The sequence below is a fragment of the Rhinichthys klamathensis genome, unplaced genomic scaffold (genome assembly GCF_029890125.1).
Source record: "Rhinichthys klamathensis goyatoka isolate OS25496 unplaced genomic scaffold, OSU_Roscu_1.1 h1tg000597l_1, whole genome shotgun sequence".
In the NCBI taxonomy this organism is placed as follows: domain Eukaryota; kingdom Metazoa; phylum Chordata; class Actinopteri; order Cypriniformes; family Leuciscidae; genus Rhinichthys; species Rhinichthys klamathensis.
The window spans coordinates 427,899-453,659 of NW_026607053.1; the positions used below are offsets into that span (position 1 = coordinate 427,899).

General features: G+C 40.1%; 1 protein-coding gene across 1 annotated transcript; it reads right to left on the reverse strand.

Moving 5' to 3' along the window:
* Nucleotides 1-6,982: 6,982 nt before the first annotated feature.
* On the reverse strand, nt 6,983-25,121 carry ndnf (neuron-derived neurotrophic factor). Its single transcript, XM_056240430.1, has 4 exons — nt 25,030-25,121; nt 16,936-17,124; nt 14,711-14,835; nt 6,983-9,166 (listed from the first exon to the last, which is right to left on the reverse strand). Exons 2-4 carry the CDS (start codon nt 17,121-17,123, stop codon nt 7,755-7,757), a joined length of 1,725 nt encoding a protein of 574 aa, XP_056096405.1. The 5' UTR covers nt 17,124; nt 25,030-25,121; the 3' UTR covers nt 6,983-7,754.
* Nucleotides 25,122-25,761: the final 640 nt, after the last annotated feature.

The following is a 25,761-nucleotide window of genomic DNA, read 5'->3' on the forward strand; positions in this document are numbered from 1 at the left end:
ATGTGTGAACTCATATTGAGACATTTGACACACTCTGTAAAGCTCTTGAGATCACTTCTCAAGTCTCTAGCTCAAGTAGCTAGCTAAGGAGAAAAACCTGAGCCCAGTGTGTGATGTTATTAAGATCTCTTCTAAAACTTTAAAGGAGACCATTGTGACCCTTCCATGCACACCATTTCAATCAAACACAATACATGCATAATGATTAATGTGTTGGCATTGAAGACAAATTTTAACCTGTTAACTGTCACCCCCTTTTTTTTTTTGCATAGACATAAAAATCACTATCCAAACTTAAATGGTTGTAATTCAGGAATGCTTTGGAATATAGACCTATGGCTGGTCTTGTTTTAAAGAAGACATTTTCCAGATTATTGTAGAAGTCTAGAAATTATAAAAAAATGAAACAGAAAAAAAGTTATATAAGTTTGAGTTTATGAAATTGTGTAATGTAAAAATATAATGATTAATATATTATATAAAATATATATATATTACAAAATATATTTTACTCTAAAACTGCAAGAAAATTAAAGACAAAAATCTGAAAAAGTTGTATTCCAAATTTTAGGTTGATATCTCAAAAAATGAGCTTTCAGTAAGATTTTATTCGGGCGCAGTACCCAACTTTTTCACTAGGTGAACACCAGACTCCATTACTGCCCATAAGGGCGCCTCCATTTTCATATGTTTTGAGTGATCTGAACCATGTATTTCCATAATTTTCATACAATTTATGAAGTAGACATCCTATTCAGAAGTAGTATGGGTGGTTTGGCAGTATTTGATTTGAATTAAACCTCTAATAAATGCATAAAGACTACGTTAAAGCGTTATAGCTCGCAGCCGCATCACAAATCGAGAATCCATACATTTTTCTTTATATTTAAAACATTTTCAGATCTTTTTTTCTCATAAAATGGAATTTGGTGTTATCTTTTGAACTCATGGCATGAAAACAAACTGAGGTTTCTACCAATCTTTCATGATTTTTCATGTTTATTGTTATTTCAAAATAAAGGCCTAAATACTCCTAATGAATATGAAATATTCTTGTTGCAAATTGATAAATTTCTGCACCTCTGTAATTTATTTTAGATAACAGCCACCAAATATGAAAACTAGAGATTTTAAGCTTTCAAATGATATATAGTTTGGCAATATTACTTTAGGTTTTTACTAAGATATTATTGTTTTAAACATGCAATGGCAAATGGTAATAGTAACCCTTAACAAATAGTAACCCTAAATATTCTGAAATTAATCATTGAAATATTTAAATGTAAGTCTGACTTAAACACTCTTCCAAAAATGCTTTTTGAAAAGGATTTCAAACCACATATGAATTTTGCTTGAAAATCACTTTTCATGTCTTTTTTTTTTTTCACACTTGATTTGGTTTCTAACGGATTTGCACAAAAAATCGGATTTGGACTGACAATCTGAGCCAAGCTTAACACTGTTTGTGAACTATTCGAGTTGATGTAATTCTGCATCTCTTTCTGACTCAAGAACCCACAGACTGAGGCTGGAACCAGATCTTAACAGAAGTACAGACCACTGAGTACCACCAAAAAAAAAAAAAAAAGAGTTCTCCCTTTCTCTCTCTCACTCCTCAGGGTCTCTATTTCTTTGCGCAAATATTTTCTCTGCGAACAAACCTCATTTTGGCAGTCCACGCAACCGCCTTCAGGGAGGATTTTCCCCAGCGTTTTACCATATTTCAGAAACACTTCTGAAAACTTGATACTGAGAGATCTCTTCAAACTTGAGGTGTCTCCATCATCCAAACCTCACTCCAAACCAACCCTCTCTCCAACGTCCCAATGAATGCTATTTCTGGCCTGTCCTGCACTGCTGACATTACTATATACACTGTGTTTTACTTTGTCAAGCCCCCGCTGGTTCTTGAGGGCCACCAGGATGGGAAGCGTTGATAGAGAGAGAGAATGAATGGGTGGGTAGAGAAATAGTCCTGAGAGACAGAGAGATTACACTGAAGATAAAGCGTGAGAAAATGACTGCCACTAACAACAGACATCTGATGAAGGACAACACAGACACCAGACCACCCTTTATGAGGGTGTAACAAAACTCTGTCTCCATTTTACTAATTTGAACTCCCTTAATGCAGACGGAGACAATAATACCTAATATAAACTCTTAAAACACAGATTGTTCAATGGCTCTTGGGTTCAGAAACTAACCATATTCCTGTCCAGAGCTATGCAGTTATTGAGGTGCTACTAGTTCTTGATGTTTCATTAGGTTCTTCAGATCACTGTGGCTGTTCCTCAAAGGATGAAGGATACTGGGTTCACTGTCAGGAAAAATAGTGAAAATTGTACCCAACTGCTTGTCACTGGGGAGTACCCTTACAAGGACACATTTGAACCTTATATACCCCTAAGAAACAACTACTGTATACTATGCCCTTAAGGTACTACTATAAGCTTTTTACAGGCAAATAAGGTATACAAAGATATCACTATTGGCCAAGTGACGAGCTTTTGTACCTGTAAAGGAACCATTTTTGCACATTTCTTTTCTGAGAGTGTATCTAGAGAAGAGACTGGTTCTCCTGTGAGATCACAGCAGCCAGTTGCATAAATAGCCACTATTAGGACTGTGCCTTAAGAACTAGTCTGACCGTCCTGATGAAAAACCCAGCATAAGGTGTGTTTTGCATGCTGGGATCAGAATGGGATGCTGGTTTGCCTGTGACAGCTCAGTTTTGCTTGAGAACAGCATGACTTTGCTTGTCCACCAGCATAAAATAGTTTTTGACCAACATGGAATTAATGCCGGTAATTAATTACCGACTACAGCGTACAAACCCCTTTTTGCTAATTGGAAAATGTACTTTTAGATGGCACACATATAAATTCTTGACTTTTCTTGAAGGACTATTAATTAAGCTTATACACCAAGTCTACATTGTTAAACATATCATAACAATTGTCCACGTGACAGAGTAAGTCTTCTAAAACAGTGTAACTTGAGGAATACGCAAATGCAAGCAAATTCCTTTCCACCACAGCTCTTAAATGTCATTCTCATTTTCGTGTACCACTTACCATGTCACATGACATATGGAAACCAATGGTGTTTTAAATCATTGGCAACAGATCTGACACAAAATGTGGCAGTAAATCAATAAAATACATTCTAAACGTTCTGGATCTGAATCGACTCACCTTGAAAGATTATTTATGATGCCCAGAAATCAAGTCTGCTTGAAGTCTCTAGGAACCACGCTACCTTCCCTTAGAAAAAGAGACCTTGGGAAGCGTTTTGTGAAATATCCACCAAACCAGCAGTATTTGTTGTTCCCCCCATTTTTACCATGATGATGAACAACGTTGGACCACACTTTAGAAGGAGTTTTTATACTTCTGATGAGGTCTTTAGGTACAGATGGTCTGACCTTAGAAGAACTGCCAGGACTGCGGTTTGTGAGATCTTTTGATCGTATCAGCATTTCTGTCTTGCGAGTATCATAACCGGAGTTTGTATGTGGATGTTGAGCGAATATGTGTGTGTGAAAGATTTATTTCAGACTCTTCTTCACAAACTATCTTCAAAAGTGTCACTGAGCTCCAAGGAACTGGGACGCAAGCTATGCATATAGATGCATGCACACAGACACACACATGCCAAAGATCAGTTACGAACAAGTTCAACGCTAAAAGCTGAAACCCATCACTCTGAGTCGTGGCTTCCATTCCTCTATATTTATTTCATTCACTGTTTTCTCTGGCTTTATATCTCTCACTCTTCCCCCTAACAACCACATCTCTCTCCTTTTATAGTCCCTGAAGAGCAGGCAGCCAGCACGAGACCGTTTATTCTGTGTATTTGAGTATTTTCCTCTTTTACAACACCAATGTGAACTGCTTTTACAGAGAGAAGACCTGTTTTGATAGTGCTGTTATCATCTTACTCTGAGTGGGTGTTGGCGGCCAACTTCAGCAACTGTGGCTCATAAGAATTCCAGAATAGAGGATACAACAAGGTAAATGGAGTGAGTGTGTGTGTAAAGACTGAGTGGGAGGGAAAGCTACAAAAGTTCAAAAGATAAACATAAGCTCTTTTCCAAAGTCTAATGAGCGGGCTAACTTGATGGAGTGCAACCAATGCCAAGATGCAGTACAGCTATGCTGCTTTTGAAGACACCTGTTTATCAGCACAACACATATCCTTTGGGAAATAAAGCAATCACAAAAAAGCATTGCGAAACCATCCAGTTTAATGGCACAGTCATTTGTAGTTTACCCCACAGAAGCGCAAGATAAGTGTTTAGTATGTACAATAATTATGCGCAATGCACTGACCACACGTTTGCATCTGCCTTGAAATAAGCTAAGTAAAAACTTTTAAAGGGTTAGTTCACCCAAAAATGAAAATTCTGTCAGTAATTACTCACCCTCAAGACTTTCGTTCATTTTCTAAACACAAATTAAGATATTTTTGATTAAATCTGAGAGCTGTCTCACTCCTCCATAGGCTTATATTGTAATTGAAACCTGCCGGCCCAGAAAGTTAGTAAAAACATCGTTAAAATAGTCCAAGTGACTGCAGTTGTTCAAATTTAAGTTTATCAAGCGACAAAACAAAAAAACAAAAATAATGACTTTATTAAACTTTTCATCTTCTACTATGTGGTCGTAGTGTAACAGCGCTACGTCAGTGAGCCTACGTTCTGACGTAGCACTGCGCTGTTACACTACATGAACTCACTCAGAGGCCCACAAAAAGTATTCTCGTCACTTGATAAACTTAAGGTTGAACCGCTGTAGTCAGTTGGACTATTTTAACGATGTTTTTACTAACTTTCTGGGCCGGCAGATGCAATTACCTAGAAGCCTAGGGAGGAGTGAGACAGCTCTCAGATTTAATAAAAAATATCTTAATTTGTGTTCTGAAGATGAACGAAATTCTTACGGGGTTGGAACAACATGAGGGTGAGTAATTACTGACAGGATTTTCATTTTTGGGGTGAACTATCCCTTTAAATAAAAATGACATTGATTGTGAATTGAGTTGAATAGTTTATGTGAGAGTGTTTTCCATGTGCTTCATTATTTGTGTAATGCATAGAAGGCAAGTGGCTATATAGACTGTAGTGAGCAAGGGTGTTCACTAGGGTTTGGAAAAGAAAAGAAAAGAAAAGAAAAGAAAAGAAAAGAAAAGAAAAGAAAAGAAAGGAAATTTTGAATGCTTTGGCCACCTCTTCTTTTGATTGACTTGGGATCCAGGGAATTTTGGTTTTATTAAAAACACATTCAGTCTCCAACTGACCCTCTTTCTGTGAGCTTTACACACACACACACACACACACACACACACACACACACACACACACACACACACACACACACACACACACACTGCTGACGTTCTCATTAGCCTCTCTGTAAAGGGCTATCCATGGCATTCCCAAACCATTGCCTCAAGCATTCCCAAACCATTCCCACACCATTCCCAATGGTCTTCCTCATTATTGCAGGGCAGAAATGAGGTTAATTTAAGCCAGCCAAAGTTCTGTCATGTCTGTAGTGATTGACAGGCTGTGAAGGGAGCTCAAACCAAGCTCATCAGGAAAGACTGACAGTGAGAAGTATGATTTGGTTTGAGCATGTAAAATTTACCTCTATTTTTTTGTGTACAAGTGTTTGTGAAGGAGAAAGAGAAACCGTAATAATGGGAAACTGTTCTTATTGTGTAAATGCTTTGTGCAAATGCACATCTGAGTTGACAAAATAATTTTGAATGAAGAATGTGTGCTCTGTTGTAAACTAACATTTGGATATTCTATGTATGCATGACATGCATTGCTATGAGTCGCATAGATTTATATATGTATATATATATATATAGCTTATAGATGCCTCATTAGTGTCGGTTTCTATGGGCTGCTATACGTAAGATGTCCGCCATATTGGAGTGGTCAAATCCGATCCGTGAACATTCGATACCAAGTTAAATGAGCTTCTGCAACCTAGTTATTCACATGTATGAATATCTATATCTGCAATAGACTTCAGCAAATGATTTTCACAGCCATTCGCTTATCATTAATGTTATAATAACCCCCTTTCCCTCAAACACCTTAACCATGATCAACTAATATAGCCTACATTTCAGATCAACAGAAAGGGGGGGAGGCGGAGAGGGGAGGGAGAGGAGAGGAGAGGGGGGGGGAGAGGGAGGGAGGGAGGGAGGGGAGAGGGGGAGGGAAGGAAGGGGGGGAGGAAAGGAGGAGAAAAAAGGGAAGGAATAATAAGAATAAGAATAATTTGCTCAAGATGTGTTCTCTGTTGTTGTTTGTCTGTCACTTGTCCTATGTTACGTGTTACACCTTGAACATGGTGCTATAACCCCCCCCCTTCACTTATGTACCCAGGCTCACACTGAACGGGGTGAATAGTTATGCTATTCACAGTTACTGTGATAGTAATAGCAATAGTAATAGTTACTTGAATAGTTACTGTATACACATTTATTGTCTGTATTGTAATATATTGTGTATATATGCTCTTTTTCTGTTTTATTAAAAATAAAGTTGTCCTCCAAAGAGGGGGGGTGGTGGCGGGCAAAAAAAAAAAAAAAAAAAAAAAAAAAAAAAGTTATAATTCTGCATAAGGATATTGCAGATTGAGTTGTACATAAAAACACAAACCAACACATTCTCACCTCTTTATCCTCTATCCGTCTGGAATGTACAGCTCGGTGGTTTTTACAACCTCAGGCTGAAAATTTGATGAAAATGCATTGATTTGTTAGTATGAGTGATGAACAGCTTCATGTTAAGAGTTCCAAGATGGCGGAAGCTTCAACGTGTCTGGAGCGGTCGAATGTGACATCTACAGTATGTATATGTCATGCGAAAAAAAACCTAACTTCATAGCAGAACATACACCTCATTCATGTGGGTATTTTCCAGCATGTATATAATACTACTGGCAGAGAAACACAGAACCACTGGGATTACAGATGTCTATATTTAGTGTTTTATGTACATGAATATTGGCAGAGAAAATCTGTACATGTGACAAAGAGATGAGACACATTTACACACACCAGATTCACAAACTGAGATTATACACACAAGTTGACAGTGGGGAAACAACGTTGACTTTCATATAGATTTAAAACACATTTTTACCACTAATAATTGTTGTCAATAACAAAAAAATAACAGTTAAAAAAATAAAACATTAAGTATATTGAAATAATTTAAAAAAGTCTTCTAAACCATGTTTTAATACAGGGCAGGAGAGCGGAGAGAAGGAGTCATGGAGCGACCTCTGCGATGGCTGGCGTAATGAACCAACAAATAGAACGTAGACATAAGGCAGACAAATGGTGCATGCAGTGGCGAAAAGAGAACTGCAACTCCTCCAAACTCCCATTTCCATGGCATTGAGGATGCAGTACAGGGACTCTTTGCATTGCAACAGCGATGGCACCCCCTGAGAACAAACCTTCAGGTGCCTAAGGTCGATTGAGAGCGCCTGACTCGACTCGACTCGGTAATGTAAACATAAATACAGAGGTTGATATCTCACTCTACAGGCAGTTCAGTAACTGCGACACATGCAGCGTTAGCATTAGCATTGTGCGCAAGTAGTCAGTCTGCAAAACTCTCCTTAGTAGAATATCACTTCGAGTTAAATAAACTTCTTTTTTCTCATTATATATATAATATATTTACTTCTGTGCAGAGTCTGTGCTTCGGAGTCTCTTTTTTTTTAACAGTACTTCCTTGTTTTCACCAGTTTACTCTGGTACTTGACTGAGTGCCCGCTGTGTCCCACCACATAAACATCCAGGAGGTAGCTCTTTCCCGCCTCGAGGCCCGTTATGGTCTCTGTGGTGACGGCTTTCTGCAGGTTGGCGCTGTGGAAGTACTTGCAAAGCACTTTCTCAGACTTGCGACGGCTCTCTGGTCCAGCGCACTGGTTCTGCTCTCGGCGCCGATGCTCTTCGCCGTAACTTTCTGAAACCTCACGTTTGTAGACACAGAACTTGTTGCGCTCCTGTGTGCCAAGCCAAGCCACGGTGACGGAAGAACAGGTACGCAACTTATCGAAAGCCTTGATACGGGTATCCTCGGGAAGCGCAGGGAAAGGTTGCTTTCCTCCGGCACGTGTGCTAGCCAGTACTTTCAAGGTGGAGGCGCCCTTGCGGGACCCCCGCAGACGGATCAGGTACTTGGCTTTGGGCTTTCCGCGGAGCTGGAACTGACGGACGCCCTCCACATTCTGAGAGAGGACAAGCTTCCCATCACGCCGCACCTGAACTTGCACTGCATCCAGACAGGCATGCACAAAGAGTGTGACACGCTGGTGAGAGGAGACCGGTGCAAAACGAAGGAATTTGCTGCCTTTCCTCTTAATGAAGACGTCAGTTACTTTCCCATCCTTGAGCTCCACTGTCTTCTGCTTGGCCTCTTCTTTGGTCCGGGCAAAAGTGCCCACGTACGCAGTACTCATGTTGGTGCCGGTGTTGACAGTGAACACATCAAAGTAAAACTGCGTGTCTGGCTTTAGGTCTGTCACGGTAAAAATATTCTTGTTGCCTATGCAGATTTTTTGTATGTCTGCCACTTTTGGCTTGGAGATATATGTGCGACTCATCTTGTTGCTCAGAGCTCTGTTGGTGGTGAGGGAACGATCTTTATTGAAATCATTCTCAGATGGGATGAAACCAAAATGAGCAAAGTCAAAGGGGCTGAAGTCCCGGCCGGGTTTTGGAACAATCATGAAGGCATCATCCAAGCTCATCTTGGCCTCTGCTGCACATAAGCTCTTGAAGTTGTGCTCCTTGTTAATAACCACACAGTACTGGATCGGCTGGCCCAGTACGGAGCCAGTAGGAGTGGGCTTCCAGGCTAGTGTGACAGTAGTGCGACCCAGCGCGGTAACATCAACCCTGGGGTCGTTAGGCAGTTCAGGGTATGGCTGGTCGGACTCGGGAGTTGTGGTTGAATAAATCTTGAAGTTGCTGTCCTTCTCGGTGGAGATGATTTCCATCTGGTACAAGCCTGAAGAGGAGCTGGTAGAGATGAATGACTCAACATCATTTCCTTTGTAGTTAAAGAGTTCGGTACCCTCATTGGCTGTGACCTGCTGTTGCTGCTGTTCCAGAGGTTCTGGCTCACCTGAGACACAAAAAGACACAAATATTCACAAAATTAGATCTTGGGAAACAAGCACAGAAAATCAAGAAATGGTGGGGAAATGAGTCCCCCCCCACAGAACAAACCACAAATATAAAAAGCATGGCCCATTTTGTTGCGGTACAATGGCATGGTGCTATTTGGAGATGCACATTTTGACTTGTTTAAACCACACACAAACACAAGCCACCTAAACTATCAAACAAATGGATGTACACACTTAAGCTCTCTCTTAACATCAATCACTGGGACATTTAACGTTAACTGCAACATAATGACGCATTTCCCTCACCACTCCAAATCCTCTCATCTAGTTGTTTACTTTCCACTTTCTCCCCACACCCCAATTATCACCACTGGAAAAAGAAGCAGCAATTTCCATCTTCACAGAAAGAGCATCGTTTAATGTGTTAATCCAGGTGAGGTCATTGGGAGCTACCTGATGTGACGGACAGTTAGCCGCTCGTCTGCTGGCGGCTGTGTTTTGTATCCAAACAACCCTGCACATCAGAGGGTGACTTTCACTTTACTTTCCCCGGGAACTCTAAGCTACACAGAGATGCCTTGTGGCCTCACTGTTGCTTGAGTTGCTTTCCAAGCCCTCTCCATTCAGCTGGGCGAGAAAACATAATATTATGTTTGTCAACCAGAGAGCTAAATGAACACGAGTTACACTCGAAGACCGGCTCCCAGTGGATATATTCCGCAAACATGGGAAAAGACTTGTGTATAAGTATATATTTACAGTGACTGCTGTACTGTAAAAAATAAAACGCTTCCACGTCCTTGTTTGCATTTCATTTATAATGTAGTGTATTGCACAGAAGTTGCTCTGTTGTAGCTCAGGAGACTAAACCGAGTTCTCAATTATGTTTTAATGTCAACTTTGTCTCAGATGTATCTCCTGAAATTCCTTAGGGGGAAATACTGAGAAAATTGTTGACATTCATTAAGCATTCATGCAGCTCAAACAGTGAAGCATGGTACTGGCAACGCCAAGGTCATGGGTTCGATTCCCAGTCAATGCAAGGACTGATAGGTATGTATATACTTTGAATGCCATGTCAGTTGCTTTGGATCAAAGGATCTGCCAAATGCGCAAATCAGTGTTTAGAGATGTAAAATCAATGTGGATAACACAGTTCAAGGAATTGTTGAGATCTATTCTGAAACTCTCAGGAAAAAAAAAAAAATCTTTGAATCAGGAGACCTATAAAGACCAAGGAAAACACATATAGTTGGTCTCAAAAAGACAGACTGCCATTGCCATGATTTTATTTATTCACTTCAAGTGTCCATTTCCTTTCTGTTTGATCTCATTGCTGTCTTGAAACAGTTCTTTCTTGTGGTGTTTGTGTATGTGTACTTGATTTCTTGCAACTGTGAATGAGTGAATGTGTACATGAGTGAGGAAATGAGTCTGAAGGAGGATATCATCAACTGTGACCGATTTGTCTTTCAGGATTCAAGACGATCATTGCACGTTGTGTTTTGTAAAAAAAACTTCTAAATCCTTTGCTTTAAACCCAAAGGTACAGCAGTGAATGATGGGGGTGGGTCTCTGCAGTTCATCAGCCAGGACAACCATACTGGGCCACAGACCGCGAGGTAGAGGAAAACCCAGGGCCTGGGAGTCATTACTGCACAAAAAGTCAGAGATGATCAGAGAAGCTTGTCGTCTCACAGGGAGACACTTGTGTCTTTATGGACATGTTCTGCACACACGCTTCTGACACAGCGGCTTCTGCCTCGTTTCGGTCCTATACATTAGGTTTTACAGATGCGCTCTAACTCAAACAGCTACGCTGCTCCATGTGTCTGGAATGAAATACAAGCATGTTTTGTGGAACTTTATTGATTTCTTTTTTCGGATACTGTCCAGATGGAAAAAGAGAGATGTAGAGAGAGGGTGATGGGGGGGGGGGGGAGAAGAAACTAGAAAAGTAGCAGGAGGGAGAGCAAAAGAGGTGGGAGTACAGCTGAGAGAGAGAGAACGAGAGTGCAAGCGAGAATCTTGCTTTGAAGAAATGCGCCGGTCACAACCTTTTTTTTTCGTTTGAGTTGATGGGAACAGTGAGAGGAATCCTACGGCTGTGATTGAAAGCATGTCTAGGTCACATTACAGAGAAAAAAAAGAGAAATTATATTTTATATTAAGAAAATGAAGCCTAATTTTATTATTCTCAATTTGTTTCATTATTTGCTTAACAAAACGTTTTTGCTTTATTTTCACCATGCGTAAGTAGTTCCTTTGAGATTTTCCTATGGGGTTTTATGATGGGGGTTTTCAATTTTTTAAAGTAAAATAAAGCCTGTGATCAACATAACTTGATGATAGTTTAACATTTTGTTCTACAACATACACAGCACACACTCACAACCCAAACTGTCTTATCTATAGTTACTTATTAAAAATATACATTCGCAAAAATAAACATATCTGCTTCAAAATTCACGTTTTCTCTATGTGTGTGTGTGATTTTTGTTGTAGAACATAACGTCAAAGTATAGTCAAGTTGTGTTTACTACAGGCTTTATTTTACACATAAATAAATAAAAAAACATCATAAAACCCCATAGGAAAATCTTGAAAGAATCAGCAGCAAATTAGTCCTACGGGTTTTGACGTCATCCCTGCATGTGCTTCCTCATGGTGAAAACATGGAGATAGGGATAGCTGCAGGTTCGGAGTATTGGGAATGCCTAAGGTAGGGGCGTTCCAAAAGTTGCACAATGCCACAACAGGAACTAACCCCTTACCCTACCCCACACCTTAAAGGGATAGTTCACTTTTAAATTAATTTTTGATATGTTTTAGCTTACCTCAAGGGCATCCAAGATGTAGGTGTCTTTGTTTCTGCAGTAGTTTCAATTTTGATATTTTTAGGTCAAACCGTTCTTGTCTGTCAGTCATATAATGCAGGTCTATGGTCACCACCTCAAAGAGCATGCACAGAGAAGTCCAAATTAAACATGATTTAATGACTCGTAAATGTAAGTACACATTAATGGCCTAAGACACGAAACGAGCGGTTTGTGTGAGAAAACGAACAGTATTTATATAGTTTTTACATCTTGTAACCACAGCCACGTCCAAGTGATCTGAGGGCGCGGGCGCTTCGGTCTGCGCAAGCGCCGGAAGTGATCTCTCGCGCGGTCGCGAAATTTTTTTTACGTTGTCTGTTGATATATCGAAATCGTCTTCCATTGCGATTTCCTGTATATCTAAATATGTTTAGATCTTCACAGTAAAAGGTAACACTTCCGAAATCTCTTTGTAAACAATGAGTGACGTACACGCGCGAGAGATCACTTCCGGTGCTTGCGCAGACCGAAGCGCCCGCGCCCTCAGATCACTTGGACGTGGCTGTGGTTACAAGAGGTAAAAACGATATAAATACTGTTCGTTTTCTCACACAAACCGCTCGTTTCGTGTCTTAGGCCATCAATGAGTGCTTACATTTACGAGTCATTAAATCATGTTCAATCTGGACTTCTCTGTGCATGCTCTTTGAGGTGGTGACCATAGACCTGCATTATATGACTGACAGACAAGAACGGTTTGACCTAAAAATATCAAAATTGAAACTACTGCGGAAACAAAGACACCGGGGCTTTGCACTGGGGCGGCAGTGGCTAAGTGTTTCATGTAGGTTGTCTACAAACCGGAAGGTTGGTGGTTCAATCCTCGGTTCCACCTGACCAAGTGTCGAGGTGTCCATGAGCAAGACACCTAACCCCAGCTGCTCCCGACGAGCTGGATGGCGCCTTGTATGGCAGACACCGCCGTCGGTGTATGAGTAAGTGGGTGAATGTGAGGCAAATTGTAAAGCGCTTTGGTGGCCATTGGTTCTGTGAAAGCGCTATATAAATGCAGTCCATTTACCTACATCTTGGATGCCCTTGAGGTAAGCTAAAACATACCAAAAATTAATTTCAAAGTGAACTATCCCTTTAACAGGGAGTTTTCAAGACCAATTCAGAAGACCTTTCGACACGCCCACTACCTTTCAGCATGCCTATTACTCCGACCTGCAGATACCCACACTTGAAAATATAAACTTAATTTTCTTTAAGTAAATATTATATTTTTTAAATAGTTTGGTCATGAAACTCCAGAGTGCGCAGCCTGACAGGTCCTTTACATGCAATCTTCAAGCAATCACATTATTACCATATGGCACACGATGATTGGCCTCTGCTGATCCTGCAGCCAATGAGATCGCTTTCTCAATATTTAAATAGTCTGGTTCATTGTTTGTTGTAAGCTATGCTTGTTTAACATTTAAATAGTCTGGTTCCTTGTTTGCTGTAGGCTAGCCCTGCTATCAGAGTTCCTCTGAACCCCTCCACCTCCCCAGCTCCACCTGCCTAGATCTGCTACAGGATTTATGTCTGTCTATTTACAGTATGCAGCAAAAGCATATCTTACATGCAGTCTATTAGCAGTAGCAGTATTGTTTTTGTTTTTTTTGTCTTTTCATTTTGCGGTCACCTGGACATTCTTGACAGGTTTTGTGAGATTCTATCCTATATTTCCCAATAAAAGTTTTTCCTATTTTTTATTCTTGCTTTCTAGTGAGTCGGCAGACATCAGATGCAGTACATTAGCACACCAGGTGCGGTCACACAGGGCCCAAATTTGCACGTGCTTACCAACACACATTGACGCAGAAGAGTACACTACCAGGACTAATGATTGACCACGCTGGAAAACACTGACCCACACTGGACACGCTCCACAGTACTTCACAGAAAACACATATTTACCTGAAGCCATGCTGCTTTGCTATTTCTGTAGAAAACTTTCCAAGAGGGCATCTATAGGACACTCATTTTCACTTTTTTTTTTGGTTAAATCTGAAAACTCGCAAACACTAATACCCTGTTCCAAAACGTAGTGAGCTGCCTTGCTGTCTATTCCCTACATAGGAAGCCTCTTAACGGAAATGTAACCTCATAATACACATAGTGCTCCTCAAACGAGGCATACAGGAGACTCAACTCAACTACTTTCTTTCAATACAGTTATTGAATAAATTCTAAGTATATTTTAGACATTTCCCTTATCCTCATCTTTTGTCACAGTGCATTGTGGGATGCCTTTCTTTGTATATTTTTAGGACAGTCTTAACACTGGGAGATTAAAAAGCTGCCAATGGAAGTTTGCACACTAGGTTTCGGAACAGAGCCAGGATATTTCCTTATTTTACAGTTTTGTATTTTAATCCTTTCAGTTTATCTTATATATTAGTTGAAAGGAATTACTAATCCTCTATGATTGAAATGATTCCTAATTTAGGAATGACTTCTTTCCTAATCAGGTTCAATCCTATGGAGATAAATGGAAGGAAATACCACTGCCTACTTTAATCCTTAAGCTGTATTGAATGGCTGTGGGAGATGTCTCTTGTTCCACAGATCTAAGGCCAGTTTTTCTAATAATAGTTTAGAACGTTTACATGGAAAACAAGTCTTAAATTACTGCAGAGTTGCAACATCGATTGGGAGATTTAATTCGGATACCTGATCCTTCTCCACTGCGGTCCTCTGGGAGCTCCTGCAACGTCAACCTCCACTCAAGAGGAGCATCGCAAGGTGTCACCGTCACCAGCAGAGGAGTGTTGTCTTCCTCCACCACAAAATAATACCTGCAAAAGCGAGGAAAGTTAGCATGCACTCCAAAAAAGACAACAACTACACGACAACATAGGAATTATGCAGGAAATTAAACATGACTCATTGTATGTTGTAGCAGATGTGCTCTTTGTTTGGACTAAATTGGTTTTGATGACTGTGTGAAAACTAGCCATCTGTATGGATTTATATTTTCAGGTTTTAGGTGCAGTTTTAGCATAACATGAGGCATACAACAATACTTTCTATATCAGAGCTTGAAAAAAACCCCAACTCCCTAAGTATAAGACTTCCATTTCAGCAAGGTTATTCATAATGGTGTTGCTGATTTAGCCCGTCTGATTGCAGTCATGTTTCGTCTTTAAAAGTACTTGAGATATATTAAAACCCGTCCCAAGACACAATGTACTGAAATTAGAACTAGCTGGCCATATTGGACCATATTCCCCAAAAACAACGTTGCTACACTGGCTTTGCTGCCTCAACACATTTCCACTATCTTTGTTAGCGTTTTTAGCACTGTGTTGCCACTGAATTAGTGTGCTTTTGACAATGCATTGCACATGGGAGATGTCTTATAAAAAGCACACCAAACACAGCTAGTGTATTTCAGCTGTTAACTATTTATAATGCCATTTCCGGAGTGGAATACTAGCCTACTACTTAGCACAGAGTATAGACTGAACACTGCCTACCCTTTTTCTTTTCTTATTCAAAATATGTTAAACAGAAAGCATCACGCAATTATAAACATTTCAATTAAAATGAGTTCCATGACCACATTATATATGTTGAGTTTTATGAAGGGTATCCATTTCACTTTCAAGGCTGTTCGTATTTTACATTTTGGCGAATTGGAACGAATAATTTGTACGATATCATGCATTCGTTTGGTGAACCAACATGTTTCCATACAAGTCACATCGTACACATTGATACAAAATCGGCATCTTTGGAAATAGTTACGTTTTCTCATTAGATTGGGTTGGTCCATTCATAGGAAATAGAAACGTTTAAACTGTAATGTAAAATTAAAGCAATCTTAACATTTGTTCAGACCCTCTGTTAGCATAAACACCTTACAACTCCATGTTCTGCAAAATAATTATGACAGATGTATGGTAGACTTCAATGTAATCAGCTATAGTTGAGAACACTGCAATTCATTAGCAGGACACGACATTGGCAGAATCACTGGCATGGACATCAAATGGAAAACTGGGAGATTCGTTATTACTATAAAGCGTTTTAAATTGCGAACAGCTCAGCATACGACCATCTGTGGTATGTACGTTCTGATTAATTCATCCAGGATCCTCAGCAGAAATAACCCTGTAGCCTTTTGCTAAGACCTCGCATGTGGTACAGTTTGATAGACGCGGTGAACATGGTTGATATTCTTCCATTTGAGTCCACCTGCTACTCAAAACACAGCACACACACACACTTGTTTCCAGAATCTTATTCATAATGCATGTCTTGCCCTCATCTAATGCAGTGTGGCTATAATAGATTCCATATTTCTTCTTCCCACACATAAAGACATATCCACAAATGCACATGATCATACAAAACCCTCCCGTCCAAGGATGTTCAAACATAAAAATTTGGGGCATATGGGGACATCCAGAATAAAACCAATTATATCATTTAATAGTTGAATTTATTTATATATATATAGTTTAATATAGTTCAGTCATGAAACTCTAGATGACCCAGGCTGTTCGGTCCTTTACATGCAATATGAAAGCAATCACATCATTACAGCATGGCACAAGCTGATTGGCCTCCGCTATTCCTGCAGCCAATGAGATTTCTCGCTTAACATTTAAATAGTCTGGTTCATTGTTTGCAGTATCAGATTAACTCTGAACCCCTCTTCCTCCCCAGCTCCACCTGCCTAGATCTGCTACAGGATTTATGTATGTCTATTTATGCAGCAGAATATCTTACATGCTCACTGCAACCTGTTTATGTATCTATTAGCAGTCCAAGTTAAGGTCTATGATTGTGTTAATCTATCATAATATAGTAATTATGCTTTATTTTATAGAATTGCAAATTGAAAGTGGGTATGTGTATGTCTGTTTCATATGTGTGATGTATGATCCCACCTTTTCGGTGTATCCCTGAACAGGTATCCACTGATCTCGGCCCCATCTGGCATGACAGAAGAGTCATGAAACAGAGCTTTATCCCTGATCTGCATCTGAAAGAGGCCTTCATCACGCGTGGGCAGCTTCTGTCCCATCACCCCCAAGACCAGCAACACCACACCATAACATCCACACATCCACGCCATCCTAAAGAGAGAGAGAGAGAGAGATTGAACAAGAGAATGGGATTTCATGACCAGGTTTCTTTCCCTTTTTTTACACCAAGAAGGATAATTGTAAGAATAATTATATTACGTGTCCACAGTCCACACCAATGCTTGATAATGTTCTGCTTATAATAAGTGCACTCTGCAGTGGAGACTCAGCTGTCAACAATATTTTTATCGTTCATGGGCTGTGAAAAAAAATCATTCTGCAAGTGATTCCAACAATATTGACGATCTCGTAATAGCTTTTGGTGTGACTTCACCATTCTCATAGAATTTAAACAATTATTAAAACTTTATAATTATCGTTATAGTCGTTCTTGGTGTGAATGTTACATCACATTGGCCTCCAGGTACATCACAGCCACTTAACACGATTTGCTACTTGGGGGAGGGGCATACTAGAGATCATTTGATTGGACAAAAATCTGTGTAGTGCAGGATGAGTCATCAATATTTTTGCTCTGTTTTCTTAAAAAAAAAAAAAAAACGTTTTAAATATGCTGAAATGTAATCTGCAGAAAGTGAATTTTGTATTTTAGGAGTGCACTAATCATATAGATGACTACAAAGCTAACACACAGGAACTAAAAGCAATTAAACCCACATTTTATTTCACGTAGTCTGTAAAATCTATACAGTGTACTGTAATGGAGGAGATTATTGACAGTTTAACCATCAGTAGCCTATTTAAAAACTCTAATGGAGGACATTATTAAATCATTTCATGATGTTTTTCTTCTAAAAGAACATCAAATTCTTCTTAACATTAGTTAAATGACTGGATAGCACCATCAACTACAGCCGATTTGGGATGAAGAATTCAAATGAATGTCTTTACTGACCACTTTTGAAGTTCTGGTGCTTTTTTAACCCACAGCTGGGTAAAAGACGGGTATGCAGTGGTTGATACTGCACGCAAACAACATCCAAACCACTCATGAGAACATCCAGGCACTCAGAGACGCATACATCTGCTGTGTGTGTGCTCAGTGAAAATACACACACACACATACACGTTCCCTCACTAATCACTGTTTGAATGCCAGTGTCCGAGCTCACAGTGCGAAATATCCATGTCTGGTTGGTGTTAAACACCTGCTTATAACTATTCACAGATTCTCTTTCTCAGCGATCTGCTGCATCTGTCCTGTGCATTGCTCATGTTTAAGTGACATTACAGCATGATTTTCTTTTCATTTACACTTGTAGACAAGACTTTAGAAGAGATATAAAACTACATACATACATTTTTGAAAGCATCAGTCCTCAGTGTCACATGATCCTTCAGAAATCATTCTAATATGATGATTTGATGCTCAAGAGACATTTCTGATTATTATCAATGTTGAAAATAGTTGTGCTGCTTCATATTTTTGTGGGAACAGTGATTTTTCAGAATTCTTTGATGAATAGAAAGTTCAAAAGAACAGCATTTATTTGAAATAAAAATATTTTGTAACATTAAAAACATATTTGCTCTCACTTTTTTTCAATGTAATGCATCCTTGCTGAATAAAAGTATTAATTTCTGGAGAGAAAAAAACAAAAACGTAGAGTGTACATCAGTAATAAGAATAGCTCAGACTCACAAGTAGAGCTTAACTAGGTTAGGTTGTGCTGGGCTGGGTAAACATCTAGGCTAAACTGGACTAAGTTTACGCATGCTGTGCTAAAGTAAACTGTGCTGGGTGAGTTAGGAAGAGCTGAACTTGGTTCAACTGTGATTGGCTGTGTTGGGCTGCTACAGTCTAGGCTGGATTTGGCTTTGCCCGGATCACATGATATCCTCTTTCTATTGATTTGGTGCCATTGATTGGAGGTGAAGGCCCCTGATATAATCAGGCTAATGATGGCAGATTAGAGTGATACTCCAGTGTCATTAACAGCAAGTGAGTGCTTGTCCTCTTAATGACCTCTCCAGGAATCCCTCCCCTCCTGCTGCCTTTATTCCTGCTTTTCTTGACCTCTTTCACTCCCTCTTTATTTGCCAGTCTCAGATAGTACTGTCTTTCTCTTCCACCACTTTCATCCATTGTTTTTTTTTTCTTTACATGGCTTCCGCTTGCCTTTTCTTTTAAAGTTGCACATCCCCCCTTTCTTTACACTTGGGCTTTTCACTTTGGTCAATCACAAAATCTACTTAACTGCATTTGCACACAAAGCACTGCTTTTATCATGCATTACATTTCCTCTTTTCTATCTCTCACAATAAGAGTCCTGCTTTCTCTTGGGCTGTGATTGTGTAATAGGATATTCTCACACAGAAAAGAGATGCTCTCTCTTAAAGGCTCATCTAAATATTTATATGGGGATTATGCTGGATAATTTATTTATAAGACACTTTTGGGACGCTTTTGACATTTTGGTTCATTTGGCTGTGGTAAAACTGTGGTGCGCACCAGTAGTCTGGTTGAAAAAGTGGTCTGGGTTACTTCGGAGTATGTGAAATTCGATATGTTTCGTAACTTGGATTGGATGCATCTTAACTCACAGTTATGAACTGCTATTAATGATATACACAAGAATATCTTCTACTCCACATCACTGATCTAACATAACATCTACTCTTAGAAATCCAGTTCAGGCTTGCAGAAAATAAGTATGTGTTCATTGAAGAACTTTGAAATGATTTAGGAAAACCAATTAGCTAAAAGTGTAAATGGTCATTGTGTGGAACTGGAAAGCTCTTGTATGATATGTGAGTAGGAATCATACTGTTATATCTCTTTGGATGTGGATGTAGAACATTGCCTTGAATTCCAGTATATAGCCAAGAGAAGAAAGCAAAGAAACACAGGAACATGGATTTCCGATTTGCCAGGTTTGGATGCAGTTGTGTTTCCCAGAGCAGAAACGGTTTTCTTTCTAAAATAAAACTTCAAAACAAAGCCCCATCTGGAACAAATAAAAGCTAATGTTTAATTACAGCTGAGGAGAATGTCTGATCGTAATTTGGGGAAGGATAATTTGAAGGCAGAGTCGGCCGCAATCGTGTCAACTTTGTTTTGCTGCTTTTTTTTTTTTTTTCTACATTCATTTGTTTTTACCAAACTTTTTTTTTTTTTTTTTGACAGGAACGGGTTTCTTCGGGTCCTGGATCACTTATGGACCGTGTACAAATCTGAGATGTGTGATGAATTGGACCTTGAAGTGGTTTCGGGAGAGAGTGTGTTGTGGGAAGGTCGTAGAGTCAAGTTCATAATGTTAAACAGCTTAAACCCTTTGAACAGAACGAGCTGTAATGTTTGAATTATCATACTAAAATGCTCCTAATCACTTCACATGCAAGTAAAAGACAACAAATTTAAATGCAATGGTGCTATTTAAACAGTTTACTCTTTAACTTTGAGTAATTTACCTCGTTTTAACTTCCCTGATTATCGTTCTATGATCTAAGAGAGTCATTAAAGATAATTATGCAATACAAATGCATTATAAGAATCTTGTGTCAGGTGTTTCAGAAACATCTGGCTGCATTCCACTCTGGATAACACAATTTCCTATCGTTTCAATTCTTCTAATTATCTCTCTGGAGACAGAAATGTCATTCTCTTCAAAATATGTGTATCCAAATCAGATAAAATAATCATTCGTCAAGAGGCTATATGCAGCAACAGCAAAGTCTGACTGATTGATCAACAATTAGGAGCAGATAATTCTATCAGCCTGTCGTTAAATGGTTCAATCAGTCAAATAATAGACTGATTAATTGCCACAGGAAGTGTTAACATGCAATCCACCAAGGTAAGACAGGGGCTAACAGGCTCAGCCGGGGTAACAACACACACACACAAACACACACAGATGAGTAGCACATGTACGATGCATGAAAAGCAGCGCTACTGACAGGGTGAAAGCGCACATCGCACCAGCGCAGCTACCACCTGTCAATCAAACTGCAACGGTCCGGGCCACGAACAGCGGAGAGCCATCATTATCGCACTAACCTGTGTGGGGCTGTCACTTCTTTCTCACTTGCTTTTTAAACATGCATGACTGCAGGTTTACACACACACACACACACACACACATGCTGCTTCCATACAGCCTCTCATCCCTATAGAGCTCAGTGTTACATATGTGAACTTTTTCCACCATCGCCTTCATTTCCACCGAGATAAGGGAAACATTTCAGATTCTGTTTCAACAGAGGCACGACACCCTGAAACTGGAGAATGGGTGAGTTTCCCTCAGCTTCTGTCAGCGCTTCCCGAAACCTCTGAACAGACATTTACTGTGAGTTCGTCCCCTGGGCTCCTCATGGAGTTGGAAAGCTAAAGAAGGGGGAAAAGAAACCAACCTCAACAGCAGAAAACAATGGGGACAATGTTGGATTTTGTAGGGCAGTATTATTCTGACAACCATCTATTCTAACAATCCCGGTATCCTGCTACACGAATAAGACATTTTTTTGGTGTAGCTCACTCATATATGATATTCACAAACCCGAATCAAAACCATATTCAATACAATTCGCCACTTATACCCTTATATAGGGGACAGCCATTTGTAATGGTGTCCGAAACCATAGTGCAGTGTTTCCTAACCCTATTGCTGGAGGCACACCAACAGTAAACATTTTGGATGTCTCCCTTATCTGACCCATCCATTTCAGGTCTTGGAGACTTTTCTAATGAGCTGATGAGTTGTTTCAGATGAGTTTGATTAGGAAGAGTCAGTGAAAATGTACACTATTGGTATGCCTCCAGGAACAGGGTTGGGGAAACACTGCCCTAGTCGACATTATTGACTGCTCTCATTTGGCCCCAAAATACAATGGATGCACTCAGCAGCAAGCCACTACAAAACTGCGAGAATCGCACCGAATGAATTCCTGTGCCTCGCCAGAAGATCGCGTCTTCCGGTGCACTCAGTGTCCGAATACACTCACTCGTTTACATACACTCATTCAGTGGGCTGTTTTAGGGGAGCAATGTAGGGCAGTGGTTTTTAGTCCTGGTCCTGGGGACCCACTGCTTTGCACATTTTGTATGTCTTTCTTACTTGTCTCTCCTGGTCCGGATCTTCAGAGCCTCATGAACTGAACTGAGTGTGTCAGAAAAGAGAGACATACAAAATGTGCAAAGCAGTGGGTCCCCAGGACCAGGACTGAAAACCACTAATATAGGGAATTGTGAATGAGGGTATGAGGGGGAGGGGGGAGGGGGAGGGGGGGGCAGATACACCCACAGCCAAGTGTGTTGGTTGGATGTAAACCCTGCAAGACATTAGCCCTTCGGGAGTAGGATTTGACAAACACAGCAGTGTCAGCTGTGTCTCAATTCCCTAATTTTGTGGTATTTGGTTTGTGTTGATAAGTGAACAGCCACTATGTTTTTTTCTCACCTTAAATATTATGATTTCTTAGAAATGAGACTTTAAAGCTGAGGTGCTTGACATGTGCTTTGACTGTACCTTTATGCCAATCCTGAGCTACGCTGGCGCTCTTGGACAGTCAAATGGCACAATGACTAATTGTTAGAGGCCGGTTTTGAGAGCTGAGGTCCAGCACTCCACAGTGGACACTTGGCTGTCCGCTGCTTGTTTACTTTGGTAAGGACCCAGAACAGCGTTTGTTGAGTCAAATCTTTGAAGATATGTGTGCGTTTGATGAACATTTGAGAGTGTGTGAACGTGCACACAGAGAAGCGGTGGAGTGTAATGTCTCTAAGTGATTGTGAGATCATTAATAAAGTAAAAGCCACTCGAGAATGTCCAGACTGGGATGTCCCATTTAAATTATCCTCACATTAGTGCTTATCTCAGGAGTCCCAATTAGTACAGCGTTCGGGAATGTTCATCGGCAGCTGAGCTGAGGGTGCAGGGGCCACTTTCTCCAAGAGCCACACAAACAGACCATTGAATGGGAAGGCCCCTGACTGATGCTCACTTCATAGCTGTCTTTGTAAGATGAAGTTGAGATCTCATAGATATTCACAGACTCAAGGGACAATTTGTCCTTCTCACTCCACCCATACGAGCATATTGAAGGAAGTGCACAAACAGGCATGCTGGGAAATAAAGAAGCCACTAGCGTTTGTTTATCATCTACCTACCGAGAACGAAAATAATCTTGTGTGAGCAGCGTTGTTTGCGTGTTTCGCACTGAATGAACCATCTCAAACTGAATTTGAGCTCAGAAGCTTTAGGAACAAACAGATATGGAAATGAAAGACCAGGGGGTCAGAAAAAGTTCGAAAAGCTGCGATTAAATCCCTGGTTCTCCTCAACAGGACATGACACACAGTCACGTCAGACCCCACAAAGACCAGCGTGAGGACGACTGTATCTCCGCATCGGACTGTCACTCCGTCGGACACACAAATGGCTATTGCAACAGTGGCGGAATTCTTTCACGGCCAGAGTTTTCATATGCAAATAAGGGTTTAGATACGCTATGCAACACAGACCTTCCCGTTCTTAGACTTTTGTTCCTGTTTCATTCTTTCCGAGAGAGGATGGGAGGCAGTGCAGCTTGGCCTCGCCACTAAATACAGTTATTCAAATTCCCTCATTCTGAGTCTGCCTTTCATTACGTCTCCCAGCCCAGAGAAAAGTATCACTCTCACCAGGAACCACATCAGGTAGCCAGCAATCCACTTCATAGTTGTTTGTGTCTGATAGGAGACTAATCCTTGAAATCCCATCGGAGAGATTAAAAAATCCACACAGTTTACTATTCAGATTCAAAAACAAATGGGACCGAAATTTCACTGAAATTTAAATGTCATACCTTCTCATCTTTAAAAATATATATATTTTTTATTCTTACAACATACAACATTTATGCAGTTTTTATAGGCTTACATGCATTTGCGCTTTTGTGATTTAAATGGTGCAAAACTTACTTATGATGTAATTTGTGAGATTTTGATTTATGTTGTAAAGCTATCAGCTCTGCATGCATGCCAACTTGAACATTTAAAATGAATATCCCTGAGGTGTATTTAATTTCATGCAACAAATTGTCCCCTGAACAATGTATACATTGTGGATTCGGGGGACGAAAATGTATATACTAGACCTCTTGAAACTTAAATGTAGCACTCCAATCTAAAACATTCACTTTCTCTTATTCATTCATAAACTGTAAACCTAACCTAAAACCTTGATATTGAAAAATAAACTTGATGTAATTGTGAACTACTGATCTTTCTCATTACTTAAACCAAAAATAAATGCATGACTTATGTAAATAAGTTGTTCCTGTCAAACCATTAGTCTGAACAGAAAAGCACAGTTCATTCGTGCATCAGCAGCAGTGCAGATATATGAGGCAAAATTATTTCGCATCTTGCAGGTGCTTTTATGCGTTAAGGTTTGGATAAGTTCCTAACAAGCGGATATTAAAAGAACAACTCCCAATATGCCTTCCCTTCAGCGGAGACAGGAGCATTTAACACTATGAAAGACTGAATAACAAACGCACAATTGAGAGGGCGAGGACGAGTTGTGATGAATTGCGTCTGGCGGATGGGAGCGCATATGGGAACTGCGTCTCCAACACAATGTCCAAAAACTCCCATCCTAAAGAGCGCCTCTGATATCCAGAGGAACATTAAAAGAGCCTGCGAGCTGGGGCTTGATGCAGAGGTGTTTGAAATCGTTCACTTCCAGGAGTTCGCAGACCGCAAAAGCCCCGTCGCTCTTGTTCTGGCAGAAGGTTCAAAGAGCGCGGGGAGTCCCGCTCCGTTTCCCCGTGACTGCACAAGTGTTTCAACTCTTTCATGAGGCTTGGAAGCATTTGGGAAATGCAAAGGCAGGTAGCCTACATCTGAGCAATTTCTCAAAAATAGTGCAAAGGGATTTTAAACGCAACTTCTCGGGAAACTAAACCCTAAACAGTCAAGAAAGCATCTCAATTTTATGTGAAGTTCCTTACCTTGTTCTTTTGGGTAAAATCACACCAGAGCGTATAAGTGTCTTGGTAGCAAGGCTGTTTGTGATGTCTTCCAGCAGCGCAAACTTGTGTGAGATGGAAACACAAGGAGTTTTATTTTTTTTGGGAGAAAGTGTGGTAAAGTTGTCCCTGTAGGTCGCTGCTAGATTCCTGCAGTCGGATCTCGAGCGGAGTTTCTCTCGTCCCAAAGTTAGTCTCTTGTCCTGGTGGGTATCCTGAGTTGTTCTCCTGCTGTTCTCCTCTGTAGAGACTGGGAGTGAAGTGAGAGTCGGACTGCTGTGAAGTGTCTCTCTCTGAAGACCAGCCCACTCATCTGACACAGCGCACAAACACACTGTCCTACACGAGTCAACAGTCAACAAACTTCAGTGGCGTGCGTTGCCAACGCCTGAGTTACAAATCCGAAAATATAGAGGAATACATTTTTTTAAAAGGTATATTTTAAATCAACTTTACATATTGATTCTGAATATAAAGCAAAACATAAGTAAAGTACAAAACTGAGAATGCCTACTGTAAATAATAGCTTTAGGTATATTTAGAAATCATAAATGCAGTTGTAAATCCTGAATATATTTGCAACACATTAAAATACAGTTCAAATTTAAAAGATACTGTGTGTATAAAAAGCTATAATCTAAATCATAAAGATGTAAGTAGCAATATACTCAAATATATAGTGATATCTGTAAATATAGATGCAACTCTGAATAT

What these genes read in the sequence shown, in the direction of transcription:
- ndnf (XM_056240430.1), bottom strand. Translation starts at nt 17,123, where the DNA reads ATGGCGTGGATGTGTGGATGTTATGGTGTGGTGTTGCTGGTCTTGGGG. An exon ending in TTCAGGGATACACCGAAAAG is followed by an intron (nt 14,836 to 16,935) that starts GTGGGATCATAC and finishes TCGCTTTTGCAG; the next exon opens with GTATTATTTTGTGGTGGAGG. An exon ending in CCGCAGTGGAGAAGGATCAG is followed by an intron (nt 9,167 to 14,710) that starts GTATCCGAATTA and finishes TTTGTGTCTCAG; the next exon opens with GTGAGCCAGAACCTCTGGAA.